At 43.2% G+C, this 19,752-nt stretch overlaps 1 protein-coding gene across 1 annotated transcript in view; it reads left to right on the forward strand.

Moving 5' to 3' along the window:
* Positions 1-15,527, forward strand: part of LOC106586909 (zinc finger protein 804A) — a 166,015-nt gene extending 150,488 nt beyond the window's left edge. Inside the window, exons 3-4 of the mRNA XM_045707470.1 lie at positions 4,226-4,356; positions 8,436-15,527. Coding sequence (XP_045563426.1) covers positions 4,226-4,356; positions 8,436-12,552 — 4,248 coding nt within the window. The 3' untranslated portion in view covers positions 12,553-15,527. The remainder of the gene's footprint in view (positions 1-4,225; positions 4,357-8,435) is intronic.
* The last annotated feature ends 4,225 nt before the right edge of the window (positions 15,528-19,752 follow it).

Raw genomic sequence — 19,752 nt, forward strand, 5'->3', positions numbered from 1 at the left:
ACACCCATCGATAGCAGGGAATAGCCAGACCAGAATTATATCACTGTGGTGGTGGTAGGACAATCAAAACACCCATCGATAGCAGGGAATAGCCAGACCAGAATTATATCACTGTGGTGGTGGTAGGACAATCAAAACACCCATCGATAGCAGGGAATAGCCAGACCAGAATTATATCACTGTGGTGGTGGTAGGACAATCAAAACACCCATCGATAGCAGGGAATAGCCAGACCAGAATTATATCACTGTGGTGGTGGTAGGACAATCAAAACACCCATCGATAGCAGGGAATAGCCAGACCAGAATTATATCACTGTGGTGGTGGTAGGACAATCAAAACACCCATCGATAGCAGGGAATAGCCAGACCAGAATTATATCACTGTGGTGGTGGTAGGACAATCAAAACACCCATCGATAGCAGGGAATAGCCAGACCAGAATTATATCACTGTGGTGGTGGTAGGACAATCAAAACACCCATCGATAGCAGGGAATAGCCAGACCAGAATTATATCACTGTGGTGGTGGTAGGACAATCAAAACACCCATCGATAGCAGGGAATAGCCAGACCAGAATTATATCACTGTGGTGGTGGTAGGACAATCAAAACACCCATCGATAGCAGGGAATAGCCAGACCAGAATTATATCACTGTGGTGGTGGTAGGACAATCAAAACACCCATCGATAGCAGGGAATAGCCAGACCAGAATTATATCACTGTGGTGGTGGTAGGACAATCAAAACACCCATCGATAGCAGGGAATAGCCAGACCAGAATTATATCACTGTGGTGGTGGTAGGACAATCAAAACACCCATCGATAGCAGGGAATAGCCAGACCAGAATTATATCACTGTGGTGGTGGTAGGACAATCAAAACACCCATCGATAGCAGGGAATAGCCAGACCAGAATTATATCACTGTGGTGGTGGTAGGACAATCAAAACACCCATCGATAGCAGGGAATTGTCATGTTCGTCATATGATGAAGGAGACCAAGGCGCAGCGTGTGTTTTGTTCCACATTTTATTATAACTGTGAAACTATGCAAGACATACAAATAAACTAATAAACAAAACAACTAACCGTGACAAAGAGGTGAAACATACACTAACTCAAAATAATCTCCCACAAAACCTAGTGGGAAAAACAACAACTTATATATGATCCCCAATTAGAGACAACGATGACCAGCTGCCTCTAATTGGAGATCATCCCCCAAAAAACATAGAAATACAGAAACTAGAACCCCCACATAGAAATACAGAAACTAGACAAAACCACCAACATAGAAAAAAGTAACTAGAACCAACATAGACATGAATAAACTAGACAAAACCCTCCTGTCACGCCCTGACCTACTCTACCATAGATAATAAAAGCTTTCTATGGTCAGGACGTGACAGGAATAGCCAGACCAGAATAATATTACTAGGAGAATCAAAACACAACCAAACACTGTCCGGCATTCATAGCCCATCTTGAACTAGAAGACATTCTCTTAAAACCCTGACTTTCAAAAGTTAGGAGATGAAAAAGTATTTCAGTCTGAGACTGAGAGACATTGATTACCCTCCCCCCATCTCATCTCACCACCGTGTCGAAACGACTTCTACAAAATGAGTTTAAAATGGGTGTATTTCAGTATTACGGCTCTAAAACCCTGACAGGTTTCCCTGCGGATCACGGGAGATGAGGAACGTGCCCTCTAAGTCTGAGGTATTACCGCTCTGTTCCACATGATGTAACCCAAGGCATCCTAATGCAACACAGGTCACTCCTCCTGTTCCACCAATCGTTCAGAACTCAGGAAGCCTTTTCCAACGGTATCGCTTTGTGCGATCGATGGATAGCTACACCACCGACACTAATCATTGCGCTAACGCACCTGGGATTGTGATAAATATAGGAGATGCAAACCTGTCTGGTATTTTCTGCCAGCCAGCCAGGGAGGCATAAGGCATTGAGGCTGACAGAGACCAGTGTGGTGGTTAGGAAGGCTGACTGGGCTGTATCTGCACACACACACACACACACACACACACACACACACACACACACACACACACACACGCACAACGCACACACACTGTAGTGTTAAACACCATCCAGAGAGGATCAGACCAGTTAACCCAGCCTGCTCCCTCAGAGAGGTAACGGTCTGATAACATGACAAAATTATATGGGATCTCACAGCATCACATCCTTGCTATGAGACTCCAGCCACTGTAAACGTATGCCAAATGGTACCCTATTCCTTATACAGTGCACAAAAATTCACACCCTATGGGCCCTGGTCGACAGTAGTGCGCTATACAGGGTACTGGGTGGAATTTGGGATGCAGACGATGTTAATACTGAAGTCTCAAACAGGAGAGGGTGTGTTGCGGTGCTAAACTGTTGGAGCTGAACTCCTCAGGCTGTCTGCTTTAAACAATGTTGGAGCTGGACTCCTCAGGCTGTCTGTTGTAAACAATGTTGGAGCTGGACTCCTCAGGCTGTCTGTTGGAACCAATGTTGGAGCTGGACTCCTCAGGCTGTCTGTTGTAAACAATGTTGGAGCTGGACTCCTCAGGCTGTCTGTTGGAACCAATGTTGGAGCTGGACTCCTCAGGCTGTCTTTTGTAAACAATGTTGGAGCTGGACTCCTTGAGCTGTCTGTTGTAACCAATGTTGGAGCTGGACTCCTTGAGCTGTCTGTTGGAACCAATGCTATTTTTATCATACCACACAATTGGTGACTACAATGACATAGTAACACTAAGCAAACAACAGATCTGTATAAATGTAACAGCTTTGCAAATGCAGATAATTGAAATTGGCTGACATTGTATAATGAAAGTGTTGAATGCGTGTCATTGGATAGTGTTAACTTATATAACTACTAAAGGAATGCAATGTTTAAGTGACATTTAACATTTTGCTAAGCAACTAAAACCTATGTTTTAAAAATATATATATTTAAAACATCTAATATGCAACTATCCATTTTGCATTTCTATATACACTGTAATCAACATAACATAGGAAAATACTGTTTCCATCTCTCCCCTCCTGGCCCCTCAGAAACACAAAATATATTCATACAGTGGAAGCAAATTCCAATTAATATCAGCTAGTTTGATCTGAGAAGTAAATAGGCCAATTTCATGGAGTTTAGCGGCCACATCTGAAGCCAGTTTTTTCATTTGTGCAGAAAATAGGTTTGACGAAGCGTAACAGTGGTGTGAAAACACCTTTATTACCTCCCATAGGTGTTCTGAAGGGACTTTTAATCTGTGCTGCTAGTGCATTATATTGTTGAATCCATGACATACCAAGATAGATACCCATGCAGTCTGTTAAAATAACAGGAGTGTAGGGCTGAGGAGAAAAAGAAGGAGACTCCCACACTCTCTCTCTCTCTCTCTCTCGGAGGAGGATTATTATGCAGTCAGCTTTGTCACTTAGACATGGAGTAGTGCACTGACGCACTATTGTCCTTTTTCTCCCTACATACACGTAGAGAAATACAGATATCTAGACATATTATAGATACTGTAGATGAACCCTATTCCATGCATAGTGTTAGATTAAATGTACCTCCTTCCATATATAGTGGAAGATTAAATATACCTCCTTCCATATATAGTGGTAGATTAGATGTACCTCCTTCCACATATAGTGGTAGATTAGATGTACCTCCTTCCATAAATAGTGGTAGATTAGATGTACCTCCTTCCATATATAGTGTTAGATTAGATGTACCTCCTTCCATATATAGTGTTAGATTAAATATACCTCCTTCCATATATAGTGGTAGATTAGATGTACCTCCTTCCATATATAGTGGTAGATTAGATGTACCTCCTTCCATATATAGTGGTAGATTAGATGTACCTCCTTCCATATATAGTGGTAGATTAAGTGTACCTCCTTCCATATATAATGGTAGATTAGATGTAACTCCTTCCATATATAGTGTGGGATTAGATGTACCTCCTCCATATATAGTGGTAGATTACATGTAGATTGTTAGGGGAGAGGTAATCAGGCTGGGTGCCAATAGCCTCAACACAAGATGTAGGCGTCCTCTCTCCGATATAGTACACTACTTGGGCCCTGGTGAAAACTAATCCACTCTAGTGGAAATAAAGTGGTATTTTGGGACACACCCTTAAGCGATATCTGGAGACGATGGAGATATCAAATTGAATATTTGTTCTCTGCCATCCACAGCGGCTGAAGGAGCTGAAGCAGAGAGAGTTTGCCCGGAATGTGGCCTCTAAAACCAGGAAGGATGAGAGGAAACAGGAGAGAGCACTCCAGCGGTTACATGAGCTGGCCGAACAACGCAGAGAGGTCCAATGGTGGGTACTATAAATCCATTAACATACCTCCAGGATTTGGTTACATTCAGTGGTCCAAGTGCCTCTTGCATACGGGATGTGATTTGTCACAGATAATGTCTAATAGTTCATGACATTTAAAGCAGGCTAATAGTCACACAGAACATCTTCTGGTTGTAATGTTGTCATTCCTGCTTCTAATCGGTTGGAATGACTTCATTTCAACCATCTTTTCCTGCTGGGTTTAGTTATAGTTTCAACCATCTTTTCCTGCTGGGTTTATTTATAGTTTCAACCATCTTTTCCTGCTGGGTTTATTTATAGTTTCAACCATCTTTTCCTGCTGGGTTTATTTATAGTTTCAACCATCTTGGGTAAACTCTAAAAAGGAAAGGTTCCTAAAGTATCCTTTAGGGGTTCTTCAAATATAAACAGTTGGGGAACATTCATACAGTTGAAGTCAGAAGTTTACATACACTTAGGTAGGAGTCATAAAATCTCCACAAATATCTTGTTAACAAACTATAGTTTTGGCAAGTCAGTTAGGACATCTACTTCCTACATGACACAAGTCATTTTTCCAACAATTGTTTACAGACAGATTATTTCACTTATAATTAATTCACTGTATCACAATTCCATTGGGTCAGAAGTTTACATACACTAAGTTGACTGTGCCTTTAAACAGCTTGGAAAATTCCAGAAAATTATGTCATGGCTTTAGAAGCTTCTGATAAACGATGTCAATTAGCCTGAGTCAATTGGAGGTGTAACTGTAGACGTATTTCAAGGCCTACCTTCAAACTCAGTGCCTCTTTGCTTGACATCATGGGAAAATCTAAAGAAATCAGCCAAGACCTCAGAAAAATATTGTAGAACTCCACAAGTCTGGTTCATCCTTGGGAGCAATTTCCAAATGCCTGAAGGTACGACATTCATCTGTACAAACAATAGTACACAGGTATAAACACCATGGGACCACGCAGCCATCATACCACTCAGGAAGGAGATGTGTTCTGTCTCCTAGAGATTAACGTATTTTGGTGTAAAATGTGCAAATCAATCCCAGAACAACAGCAAAGTACCTTGTGAAGATGCTGGAGGAAACAGGTACAAAAGTATCTAAATCCACAGAAAAACGAGTCCTATATCGACAACCTAAAAGGCCGCTCAGCAAGGAAAAAGCCACTGCTCCAAAACCGCCATAGAAAAGCCAGACTACGTTTTGCAACTGCACATGGGGACAAAGATCGTACTTTTTGGAGAAATGTCCTCTTGTCTGATGAATCAAAAAATAGAACTGTTTGGCCATAATGACCATCGTTATGTTTGGAGGAAAAAGGGGGAGGCTTGCAAACTGAAGAACACCATCCCAACCGTGAAGCATGGGGCTGGCAGCATCATGTTGTGGGGGTGCTTTGCTGCAGGAGGGACTGGTGCATTTCTCAAAATAGATGGCGTCATGAGGAATGAAAATTATGTGGATATATTGTAGCAACATCTCAAGACATCAGTCAGGAATTTAAAGCTTGGTTGCAAATGGGTCTTCCAAATGGACAATGACCCCAAGCATGCTTCCAAAGTTGTGGCAAAGTCAAGGTATTGGAGTGGCCATCACAAAGCCCTGACCTCAATCCCATTGAAAATTTGTGGGCAGAACTGAAAAAGCGTGTGTGAGCAAGGAGGCCTTCAAACCTGACTCAGTTACACCAGCTCTGTCAGGAGGAATGGGCCAAAATTCACCCAACTTATTGTGGGAAACTTGTGGAAGGCTACCCAAAACATTTGACCCAAGTTAAACAATATAAAGGCATTGCTAACAAATACTAATTCAGTGTATTTAAACTTCTGACCCACTGGGAAAGTGATGAAAGAAATAAAAGCTGAAATAAATAATTCTCTCTGCTATTATTCTGATATTTCACATTCTTAAAATAAAGTGGTGATCCTAACTGGCCTAAGACAGGGAATTTTTTACTAGGATTAAATGTCAGGAATTGTGAAAAACTGAGTTTAAATGGCTAAGGTGTAAACTTCCGACTTTAACTGTAAGTTCTTCTTCTCCCCTTTTAATGGATCCTCGAAGAGCCTCTTGAAGAACTTGTTGGACTACCCCCCCATTATTATTTTGTATTTTTATTAATAACAAACACAACAATAACAACAGTAACACAACGTTATAGTGTATCAGTGTTTATTACGATTTTAGTGGCAAAGCAGAATAAAAAAATCTAAATATGAGGTATTTGAGGTAAACTCCCAGAAGAGCCCCAAGTCCAATGGATCCAATAGATATACCCTGTGGCTCAGTTGGTAGAGCATGGTGTGTGCAACGCCAGGTTTGTGGGTTTGATTCCCATGGGAGGCCAGTACAAAAAAAAATATATATATATATTTTTTTAAATGCATGAAATGTATGCATTCACTACTGTAAGTCGCTCTGGATAAGAGCATCTGCTAAATGACTAAAATGTAATGTTAATGTGTTGTTCTCTGTATCCATAGTCCATAGTGATTTTTCAGTGCATGGTGATTGAAAAGGTTTCCTGTTATATTCATCAGAGGTGTAGGGAAGTCTGTGAATCCAGTTTTTTATTTTTATATTACAAAACATGCACACGACAGTATTCATACCTTGGTTTTTGTGGTGAATGAAAAACACTGTTGTGATAACTTCTTTATTTAGGCAAGTCAGTTAAGAACAACTTTTTATTTTCAATGACGGTCTAGGAACAGTGGGTTAACTACCTTGTTCAGGGGGCAGAACGACAGATTTATACCTTGTCAGCTCAGGGATTTGATCTTGCAACCTTTCGGTTACATAGTCCAACGCTCTAACCACTAGGCTACCTGCTGCCCCTGGTGATAATGGTTTTCATACACATCCCTTGTCCATAATGTAGAGGCCTATGGGACATTCATTGAAGACGAAGAGGTAAGGGAGGAAGATGGTACATCTGATCTGCATAGGATACCAATTGACATACCTTTGTAGATCTTCTCGTCTGTGAACCTGCAGACACAAAATGAGCAGTTCAGTCATCAGCATCCAATACAGCTAGCCTTCAACATATTCTTATAGCCTACGTATTATCATCAGCATCCAATACAGCTAGCCTTCAACATATTCTTATAGCCTACGTATTATCATCAGCATCCAATACAGCTAGCCTTCAACATATTCTTATAGCCTACGTATTATCATCAGCATCCAATACAGCTAGCCTTCAACATATTCTTATAGCCTACGTATTATCATCAGCATCCAATACAGCTAGCCTTCAACATATTCTTATAGCCTACATATTATCATCTGCACCCAATACAGCTAGCCTTCAACATATTCTTATAGCCTACGTATTATCATCAGCATCCAATACAGCTAGCCTTCAACATATTCTTATAGCCTACGTATTATCATCAGCATCCAATACAGCTAGCCTTCAACATATTCTTATAGCCTACGTATTATCATCAGCATCCAATACAGCTAGCCTTCAACATATTCTTATAGCCTACGTATTCTTACCTCTTTGTTGATTCACATCCATTGAATTGTGTCCATTTTTCTGTTTTAGAAAGATTTGCACAAATTGGAAAAGATATATGGAATTATAATGAAACAATATACATTTAGATCATACAAGGGACCAACCTTACCTTAAATTGAGGAGAGTTTTATTACATTTTTTTCAGTAAAGTGCCTGCATCTGATGTCTCCCCCCCACCAACTAAGGAGGTTCCTCGATGAACCGTACCTCCTAACCTTTTGGGGGCAATTTTCAGTGCCAAGAACCCTAAGGTTCTTCAAAGAACTTTGAGGATCTCAGGAGAACCTTTGTTGAACCCCTCATTTTTTAGAGTGTAGAAGAAGATAAATAAATAAACTGCAAAAAAAATGTTTTCATATACTGTATACACTGTATAACTGTACTGTAAGCAGCAGTTGTCTAGGGATGAGTCCTTGCTTAAGTATATCCACATGAATCATGAGCATTAATATCCTTAAGGGATTTGCACGTAACAACCGAGTAACATGCACCTATAAATACAGACTCACTTGCTGATATTCATTCAAATGTTTATTTTTTCTATTTCAGCGCTCCAGGCAGTGGCCCCAAGTTCAAGTCTACTACTGTAGCAGTGGACGCCAGTTGCAGAGAGAGCTGTACTGATGGACTTTCAGAAGAGAGCCACAACTCCACAGTGCTGGAGACAGGGACCCACAACCACACCACTGGCACCAGCACTGGTCTGGCCTCCAACAGCAAGACCCAGCAGACACTGTACTGGCCCTACAATGGCAAGGCCAAGAAACAAACTTACAAAAGGCACAAAATCGCCTTCTCATTCTCCTTCCCAAAGAAAGCGTCAGTGAAGCTGGAATCTGCTGCGGCGGTGTTCTGTGAGAACACGGAGGAGGGTTCCAAAGAACGTATCGGAACACAGAAGCTCAGAATTCCCCTCGTTGAGCTGAACGTCCCTGTTTCAACCACTGCAGAGGAGAAAGGACGGGGTTGTACGGGTGTGGAGACCAATGGCGCTAAGCCTGGTGATCTCAGCCCTAACAGTGTTAGTGAGGGGAGCCAGAGGTCATCAGATACACTGTCCAGGTCTGACATACCTATGCCACCACAGGTATCACGTCTGTATTCTGCGCTGGTTAACTCTGAGGATATCGCCAGACATTATGTGTCCTCTGTCTCCCAGTTACCTGCATCCCCTTGTCACATTCCCCTAGATGACCCAGACACAGTACTAGATAGACAGAACTCTGAGGAAACTCATAGAAACAGCCCAACAGAGGCTGAACCGGAAACAAACAAACAGCAACAAGTTCATAAAGTAGAAAGGAGTGTCTCGGGGGAAGAAAACTCCTCCGTTGGCAGTTCCTTTTCAGAGGTCATCACCAGTTCTGACGGTCCCCGTGAGGACGGCTCCTCCTCCTCTCAGTCCTCTGAGTGTCCTGGGACTGCGAGAGAGAAAGAAAAAGGAGAAGACATTACGGTGATGGTGGTGAAGACCCTGTCGTGTCCTTTCACCAAGCCCAGTCAGCCGTTCTTCTCCGTGCTCAGCAAAGATGGATACACTGTTCTCCAATGGCCTTCAGAGATGCTGACCTTCACCAGGACAGAGCCCTGTCTCTCCTACAGCTGCAATCCCCTCCATTTTGACTTTAAGGCCTCGCAGCAGTCGCAGAGCAGGGCGAAGGTTCGTACTGGTGACAGTCAGAGTAAGACGGAGCTGAGGTTATCTGAGGCGTTGTGCATCGGCTCAACCTCTGTCTGTTCTGAGGAACTAATAGACAGCAAGCACAACAAAGAGGCCAACTCAAGGCCAGATCATCATATCCCTATCAGAGATGACAGGGAGACAGTGGAGAGGAAGGATTGTCTCATATGTGAGCACCACCTGAGTGAAATAGACACAGAAAGCTGCAGCTTACGAATGAAGAGACACAGCAGAGTCTACAGCGGTGGTAAATCTAGTAGTCAGTCAAAAGAGCAGACTGGCAAGAGAGCAGCAGGCATCAAGAAATGGAAATCCAGAGACAGGCGCAATTACAGGAGCCACAAGAAGAAGAAGAGGAGGAGAAGGAGAAGGAGGAGAGGAGGATATGAGGAAGAGAGGCACAGAGAGATGGAGACGGATGGAGGTGTGGAGAGCAATCCGGAGAAATGCAACAAATTCCAGAGACAGTCAGAGTGTTGGGAAGGACTTGATAGCCAATTTAGAGCCCCCACTTCACAGCCATTAGAGAAGTCAAAGCAATCAGCTCAAAATCCGGCTGACAGTGGCCACGCTGCTCCCTCTGCCACCGAGGACAAGGAGAAAGAGAGGGTGAAAAGAGAGAGGGAGGAGAGAGAGGGGGAGGAGAGAGAGCGAGAGAAGAGGGAGAAAGAGAGGGAGAAAGAGAGAAGCAGACAGGAAACAGCAGGCAGTGTAAACGGATCAGCGGGCAGCCTCAGTCTCTCTGATGAGGGCGCCATGGATTCTGAAAAGGTGTTCGGGAGCGACGGCAGGAGAGACCCAGTCGATCCATCAACAGAACAGAGAAACGCTGCAGGACACGGCTCGCAGAGCCACGACAACCCCTGCACAGAGAACCCTGCTGGGGCTGTTAGACAAAACCGAACCATGGTGATGACACGTCTGTCACCACAAAGCCCAGGGACCATTACCCAAAAACGAAGCATGACTAAATCTCTTTCACCAGAGAGCTGTGGTAAAGACTGTTGTAGAAGGAAACGGACAGCATCATCTTTGCTTGATGCTGATGAGCAAGGCCTTGACCACCAGGTCTCATGCACCAGGTGTCAGTCACCTGTAATGGTAGAGCCCAATTGGCCAGATGGTTCAATGGTTGAGGAGGGGTCCTCTTGGTCTGTCTGTGTTTCCTGTGGTGGGGAGGGGAGACAGAGGAAGAGACAGAGAGGGGCCAGTTATACTCCTCACATCTCAGACCTTCCTGTAGGTCACAATGTTCACATCTCAGAACCTCCTGTAGGTCACAATGTTCTCATCTCAGAACCTCCTGTAGGTCACAATGTTCACATCTCAGAACCTCCTGTAGGTCACAATGTTCACATCTCAGAACCTCCTGTAGGTCACAATGTTCACATCTCAGAACCTCCTGTAGGTCACAATGTTCACATCTCAGAACCTCCTGTAGGTCACAATGTTCACATCTCAGAACCTCCTGTAGGTCACAATGTTCACATCTCAGAACCTCCTGTAGGTCACAATGTTCACATCTCAGAACCTCCTGTAGGTCACAATGTTCACATCTCAGAACCTCCTGTAGGTCACAATGTTCACATCTCAGAACCTCCTGTAGGTCACAATGTTCACATCTCAGAACCTCCTGTAGGTCACAATGTTCACATCTCAGACCCTCCTGTAGGTCACAATGTTCACATCTCAGCCCTTCCTGTAGGTCACAATGTTCACATCTCAGACCCTCCTGTGGATGTACTGTCTGATGACAGACGTAAACTGAACGTCCAGAATCTAATGAATACAGATGTAGAATACCCTGTGATTAAAGGTCCACTGGCCAGCTGTAGTGCCCTGAGTCAGCCAGCTGTAGAGCACAGCAGAAAGCCAATGGGAAGCTCTCCTCGGTTTCAGTTTCAGAACAATGTTCCCAGCATGAAAGAAGACAGTTCCTCCTCTCCCTCTCAACCTGGGCCTGTACAAGATACCCCAAATCCCCCAGAAATAATCAGTATTACTAATGAAAACAAAAACATCACTATTTGTCTCCAAAACTCTCCCACTGTTTCTCTCCCGATCATGGTACATCGTCTAGAAATGGGCAACAATGGACAAGATTGTATTACAAGACAAACAGTGACAGTAGCAGCTCATGTGAGTCCACCGGGTGCGAGAGAGATCACCCCTCCATTCATCCCTCCACAGAGGTTTCAGATACAGAATGGGAGTCTGGACAAATCCTGTCAGCATAGTCTCCAGAGCTACCCCAACCAACAGAAATGCCACAGCCCCCAGCATCCCCAGGGTCATAACCAGCACCAGAGGTGTCATCCTGGGATTAGGGTTCATGAGGAGAGGGGGATCAGGGAGGGCCTTAACATTACAGGCAGCCCGTGTAGTCCCTATCATAGACCAGCTAGCCCTTACCACAACCACAGACCTCCGAGTTTCCATCCGCAGCACCCGTCTGACAGAATGGAGAAACACCACTGTGTCGTTCAAATCCAGACCCATAGACACGTCCTCAATCACCATCAGCAACACCAGGTGTTCCCAGGGAAGATGAAGCCTGTCCTGCCTGGTTCTCCTGTCCCCATGTCCCCCTCCTGTCCTCCCATGCTCCACCCCGTCCACCTGTCTCCCATGCCTAACGGGTCCATCACCATCCAACACACCATCCTCCACCACCAGCACCACCAGCACCACCACCATGCCTACCACCATGCAGCCTTTCTGCCCCCTCATCCCCAGCCCCATCTCTTCCCCCAGGTCCTGCCAGTCCCAGTCAGCCGCCGGCCAATGGGAGCGGATATATGTCCACCTGGACCTCCTCCTTTTCTTACCTCGACACCGCATCTCTCTGTTGTGGCAACGCCCAGTTTACACCACCACCCAATGGCAGTGACGTTCCACGCCATGCCCCGCCCAACCATGTTCCCTCCCTCGATGCTTCAGTCACACCCACATCCCACCGTCATCCCACTGCAGCCCATGTTTTGAGACATCACATCCCACTGCAGCCCATGTTTTGAGACATCACATCCCACTGCAGCCCATGTTTTGAGACATCACATCCCACTGCAGCCCATGTTTTGAGACATCACATCCCACTGCAGCCCATGTTTTGAGACATCACATCCCACTGCAGCCCTTGTTTTAAGACATCACATCCCACTGCAGCCCTTGTTTTAAGACATCACATCCCACTGCAGCCCATGTTTTGAGACATCACATCCTCACTGCAGCCCTTGTTTTAAGACATCACATCCCACTGCAGCCCATGTTTTAAGACATCACATCCCACTGCAGCCCATGTTTTAAGACATCACATCCTCACTGCAGCTCATGTTTTGAGACATCACATCCCAATGCAGCCCATGTTTTAAGACATCACATCCCACTGCAGCCCATGTTTTAAGACATCACATCCTCACTGCAGCCCTTGTTTTAAGACATCACATCCTCACTGCAGCCCATGTTTTGAGACATCACATCCCACTGCAGCCCTTGTTTTAAGACATCACTTCCCACTGCAGCCCATGTTTTAAGACATCACATCCCACTGCAGCCCATGTTTTGAGACATCACATCCTCACTGCAGAATATTCAATCATGTTTATTTTTGTTGCTTCCAACAAAACATTTAATTTACTTCCAGCTAGTACTTTTTTCATGTAGTTTTGTCATTATCTTCATGTAACATCCAACCCTGTTTTATCAATGGAAAAAGGCTTCTGTAGTATTCAGAGTGATAAGTGCTTTACATTCATACTATATTAGACAGACATATTTCCTTTAGAGAGACAATCAAGCATAACTAAAGAATTTGGACGTGTGCACATTTAAAACCAGTCTGATGTAGAAACTATCCCAGGTAGATTCATTATTAAAGTCTGTGGTATTCTATAGTCTGTGTTTTTTGCTAGTGAAGTGCTTCAATAGTCTACCTTTGGGCATTTAATGCAATACTAGTTCAATTAAACGTGAACACACACACACACACACACACACACACACACACACACACACACACACACACACACACAATAAAGTGCTGTATCTAGTGTAATAGCGCCTGTCGATGACGTTCACTCTACGTTCATTTGCTTTCCTAAATGATGACAATTCATTCATGTAACATTTACCCCTGAATTGATCCAGATACTACAGTATTCCAAAAGTAATTTATTTAATGTCCAAAAATATTTTCTTTGTAAGGATTTACCCATCTGACTCTGAAATGAATTTAGACCACTTGTGTTTTATTTATTTATTTTGTATTGTATTTATTTTTATTTATTTCACCCTCTTTAGTTTCTGAACAAGAAACACATCTCTCATGGTCGGGTCTGGGGACTTCAATGTTACACGTCTTTATATTTGACATACATGAGACCCCCTTTCTGATTTTGAAGTAGGATAGCATAGAAAAATGGGTTAAAATGTCTAATCAACTAGTTTTCTTTTGTATAAAAATGACCAAGTGTCTTTATAATCACGTTTATAAAATAAATAAATTTTGATTTGATATGTAAACCTGGTTACCGTGTCGTTTCAAGCCTCTCCATAAGTCTTCATGTAGCTGTAATACAGTAGTTATATACTCCCCTACATATTTATTTGGACAGTGAAGCTAAAACAAATTGCTTATATGAGGCGACAGTACAGAATGTCATCTTTTATTTGAAGTTTTTTTTTTAACATTTTGATACTGTTTAGAAAGGCATGCATTTTATGTACTGTATCTAGTCCCTCCATTTGAAGGTGTCATAAGTATTTGGACAAATTCACTTAAAAAGTGTTACATTCTGTCAAAAGAATGAATGGTCAATAATGTATTGTGTCATTTTGGAGTGACTTTTATTGTAAATGAGAGTAGAATATGTTTCTGAACACTACTACATTAATAATGTGTATGCTATCATGATTATGGAGAATCATGAACGAATCATGAACGAATCATGAATGAATCGCGAATGAATCGCGAACGAATCATGAACGAATCATGAACGAATCTCGCTCATCGTTATTCATGATTTATTCATGATTCATTCATGATTATCTGTTTATTTTTATCTTTTATTTTACCTTTATTTAACAAGGCAAGTCTGTTAAGATCAAATTCTTATTTAAAATGACGGCCTACACAGGCCAAATCTGGACGACGCTGGGCCAATTGTGTGCAGCCCTATGGGACTCCCAATCACGGCCGGTTGTGATACAGCCTGGAATCGAACCAGAGGTGTATGTAGTGATGCCTCTAGCGCTGAGATGCAGTGCCTTAGACCGCTGCGCCACTCGGGAGCAAAAAAATCATGTTAGCATCCACATGAATGTATTTTCAGAAACATGTTCTATTCTTTCAATAGAAGTGAACAAAATGACACAATACATTATTTACCATACATTTCTATTGGCCACAACACAATCTGAAACGCAACCAAAACAAACATCAAACGCATATAAACAAGTTAGTAGAGACACAAGATTGAAGATTGAGTCATTGTGTGATAGGAATATGGGATCAAATACTAAACTGTTGACAAAAATGTAATAACACTTGAAGTGAATTTGTACAAATACTTATGACACCTTTCAAATGGGAGGAACAAGATACATAAAGTACTTTCATTTCTAAACGGTTTATAAACAGATATGTATGAACGTGGTACCTTCTGTACTGTCGGTTCATATAAAACAGTTCATCTATAGAGACAAATTAGAAGTAATAGTTTCACTGTCCAGATAAGTAGGTAAGGGAGCGTAGCTGTTGCCGGGGTGAAAAAAAACTGTCCGACCGTTCTGTTACATAATTAATTCCACTTGCTCTGAGAAAAAATGTTGTAAATTAGACATATTTATATTGTAAGATACAGTTCTGTTTTTATAGTAGCCTGATGAATTATTATCAGCATTCAATTATGTTTTTACTAAAATTGTGTCAACAGAATGGTGTTGAAGTAAAATTAAATAAATTAAATCAGATATATTCCTACTTCTTGAGTCTCTTTGTTTGAGATGTGTCTGTGTTGAGATGTGTCTGTGTTGAGATGTGTCTGTGTTGAGATGTGTCTGTGTTGAGATGTGTCTGTGTTGAGATGTGTCTGTGTTGAGATGTGTCTGTGTGAGATGTGTCTGTGTTGAGATGTGTCTGTGTTGAGATGTGTCTGTGTGAGATGTCTGTATGAGATGTGTCTGTGTTGAGATGTGTCTGTGTTGAGATGTGTCTGTGTTGAGATGTGTCTGTGTGAGATGTGTCTGTGTGAGATGTGTCTGTGTGAGATGTGTCTGTGTGAGATGTGTCTGTGTTGAGATGTGTCTGTGTGAGATGTGTCTGTGTTGAGATGTGTCTGTGTTGAGATGTGTCTGTGTTGAGATGAGTCTGTGTTGATATGTGTCTGTGTTGATATGTGTCCGTGTTGAGATGTGTCTGTGTGAGATGTGTCTGTGTTGAGATGTGTCTGTGTGAGATGTGTCTGTGTGAGATGTGTCTGTGTGAGATGTGTCTGTGTGAGATGTGTCTGTGCGAGATGTGTCTGTGCGAGATGTGTCTGTGCGAGATGTGTCTGTGCGAGATGTGTCTGTGCGAGATGTGTCTGTGTGAGATGTGTCTGTGTGAGATGTGTCTGTGTGAGATGTGTCTGTGTTGAGATGTGTCTGTGTTGAGATGTGTCTGTGTTGAGATGTGTCTGTGTGAGATGTGTCTGTATGAGATGTGTCTGTGTTGAGATGTGTCTGTGTGAGATGTGTCTGTGTTGAGATGTGTCTGTGTTGAGATGTGTCTGTGTGAAATGTGTCTGTGTGAGATGTGTCTGTGTTGAGATGTCTGTGTTGAGATTTGTCCGTGTTGAGATGTGTCCGTGTTAGATGTGTCCGTGTTGAGATGTGTCCGTGTTGAGATGTGTCCGTGTTGAGATGTGTCTGTTTGAGATGTGTCTGTGTTGAGATGTGTCTGTGTTGAGATGTGTCTGTGTGAGATGTGTCTGTGTGAGATGTGTCTGTGTGAGATGTGTCTGTGTTGAGATGTGTCTGTGTTGAGATGTGTCTGTGTTGAGATGTGTCTGTGTTGAGATGTGTCTGTATGAGATGTGTCTGTGTTGAGATGTGTCTGTGTTGAGATGTGTCTGTGTTGAGATGTGTCTGTGTTGAGATGTGTCTGTGTTGAGATGTGTCTGTGTTGAGATGTGTCTGTGTTGAGATGTGTCTGTGTGAGATGTGTCTGTGTTGAGATGTGTCTGTGTTGAGATGTGTCTGTGTTGAGATGTGTCTGTGTTGAGATGTGTCTGTGTGAGATGTGTCTGTGTGAGATGTGTCTGTATGAGATGTGTCTGTGTTGAGATGTGTCTGTGTGAGATGTGTCTGTGTGAGATGTGTCTGTGTGAGATGTGTCTGTGTTGAGATGTGTCTGTTTGAGATGTGTCTGTGTTGAGATGTGTCCGTGTGAGATGTGTCTGTGTTGAGATGTGTCTGTGTGAGATGTGTCTGTGTGAGATGTGTCTGTGTGAGATGTGTCCGTGTGAGATGTGTCCGTGTGAGATGTGTCCGTGTGAGATGTGTCTGTGTTGAGATGTGTCCGTGTGAGATGTGTCTGTGTTGAGATGTGTCTGTGTGAGATGTGTGGGTGTGTGATGTGTCTGTGTTGAGATGTGTCTGTGTGAGATGTGTCTGTGTTGAGATGTGTCTGTGTTGAGATGTGTCTGTGTTGAGATGTGTCTGTGTTGAGATGTGTCTGTGTTGAGATGTGTCTGTGTGAGATGTGTCTGTGTTGAGATGTGTCTGTGTTGAGATGTGTCTGTGTTGAGATGTGTCTGTGTGAGATGTGTCTGTGTGAGATGTGTCTGTGTGAGATGTGTCTGTGTTGAGATGTGTCTGTGTGAGATGTGTCTGTGTTGAGATGTGTCTGTGTGAGATGTGTCTGTGTGAGATGTGTCTGTGTGAGATGTGTCTGTGTTGAGATGTGTCTGTGTGAGATGTGTCTGTGTTGAGATGTGTCGGTGTGTGATGTGTCTGTGTTGAGATGTGTCTGTGTGAGATGTGTCTGTGTTGAGATGTGTCTGTGTTGAGATGTGTCTGTGTTGAGATGTGTCTGTGTTGAGATGTGTCTGTGTTGAGATGTGTCTGTGTGAGATGTGTCTGTATGAGATGTGTCTGTGTTGAGATGTGTCTGTGTGAGATGTGTCTGTGTTGAGATGTGTCTGTGTGAGATGTGTGGGTGTGTGATGTGTCTGTGTTGAGATGTGTCTGTGTGAGATGTGTCTGTGTTGAGATGTGTCTGTGTTGAGATGTGTCTGTGTGAGATGTGTCTGTGTTGAGATGTGTCTGTGTTGAGATGTGTCTGTGTTGAGATGTGTCTGTGTTGAGATGTGTCTGTGTGAGATGTGTCTGTGTTGAGATGTGTCTGTGTTGAGATGTGTCTGTGTGAGATGTGTCTGTGTGAGATGTGTCTGTGTGAGATGTGTCTGTGTGAGATGTGTCTGTGTTGAGATGTGTCTGTGTTGAGATGTGTCTGTGTTGAGATGTGTCTGTGTGAGATGTGTCTGTGTGAGATGTGTCTGTATGAGATGTGTCTGTGTTGAGATGTGTCTGTGTGAGATGTGTCTGTGTTGAGATGTGTGGGTGTGTGATGTGTCTGTGTTGAGATGTGTCTGTGTGAGATGTGTCTGTGTTGAGATGTGTCTGTGTTGAGATGTGTCTGTGTTGAGATGTGTCTGTGTTGAGATGTGTCTGTGTTGAGATGTGTCTGTGTTGAGATGTGTCTGTGTGAGATGTGTCTGTATGAGATGTGTCTGTGTTGAGATGTGTCTGTGTGAGATGTGTCTGTGTTGAGATGTGTCTGTGTGAGATGTGTGGGTGTGTGATGTGTCTGTGTTGAGATGTGTCTGTGTGAGATGTGTCTGTGTTGAGATGTGTCTGTGTTGAGATGTGTCTGTGTGAAATGTGTCTGTGTGAGATGTGTCTGTGTTGAGATGTGTCTGTGTTGAGATGTCTGTGTTGAGATTTGTCTGTGTGAGATGTGTCCGTGTTGAGATGTGTCCGTGTTGAGATGTGTCCGTGTGAGATGTGTCTGTGTTGAGATGTGTCTGTTTGAGATGTGTCTGTGTTGAGATGTGTCTGTGTGAGATGTGTCTGTGTGAGATGTGTCTGTGTTGAGATGTGTCTGTGTGAGATGTGTCTGTGTTGAGATGTGTCTGTGTGAGATGTGTCTGTGTTGAGATGTGTCTGTGTGAGATGTGTCTGTGTGAGATGTGTCTGTGTTGAGATGTGTCTGTGTTGAGATGTGTCTGTGTTGAGATGTGTCTGTGTTGAGATGTGTCTGTGTGAGATGTGTCTGTATGAGATGTGTCTGTGTTGAGATGTGTCTGTGTGAGATGTGTCTGTATGAGATGTGTCTGTGTTGAGATGTGTCTGGTTGAGATGTGTCTGTGTGAGATGCGTCTGTGTTGAGATGCGTCTGTATTGAGATGTGTCTGTGTGAGATGTGTCTGTGTGTGATGTGTCTGTGTTGAGATGTGTCTGTGTGAGATGTGTCTGTGTGAGATGTGTCTGTGTTGAGATGTGTCTGTTTGAGATGTGTCTGTGTTGAGATGTGTCTGTGTGAGATGTGTCTGTGTGAGATGTGTCTGTGTGAGATGTGTCTGTGTGAGATGTGTCTGTGTTGAGATGTGTCTGTGTGAGATGTGTCTGTGTTGAGATGTGCCTGTGTGAGATGTGCCTGTGTGAGATGTGCCTGTGTTGAGATGTGTCTGTGTTGAGATGTGTCTGTGTTGAGATGTGTCTGTGTTGAGATGTGTCTGTGTTGAGATGTGTCTGTGTGAGATGTGTCTGTATGAGATGTGTCTGTGTTGAGATGTGTCTGTGTGAGATGTGTCTGTGTTGAGATGTGTCTGTGTGAGATGTGTCTGTGTGAGATGTGTCTGTGTTGAGATGTGTCTGTGTTGAGATGTGTCTGTGTTGAGATGTGTCTGTGTGAGATGTGTCTGTGTTGAGATGTGTCTGTGTGAGATGTGTCTGTGTTGAGATGTGTCTGTGTTGAGATGTGTCTGTGTGAGATGTGTCTGTGTTGAGATGTGTCTGTGTTGAGATGTGTCTGTGTGAGATGTGTCTGTGTTGAGATGTGTCTGTGTTGAGATGTGTCTGTGTGAGATGTGTCTGTGTGAGATGTGTCTGTGTTGAGATGTGTCTGTGTTGAGATGTGTCTGT

This window comes from Salmo salar, chromosome ssa25 (assembly GCF_905237065.1).
Source record: "Salmo salar chromosome ssa25, Ssal_v3.1, whole genome shotgun sequence".
NCBI classification, from domain to species: Eukaryota; Metazoa; Chordata; class Actinopteri; order Salmoniformes; family Salmonidae; genus Salmo; species Salmo salar.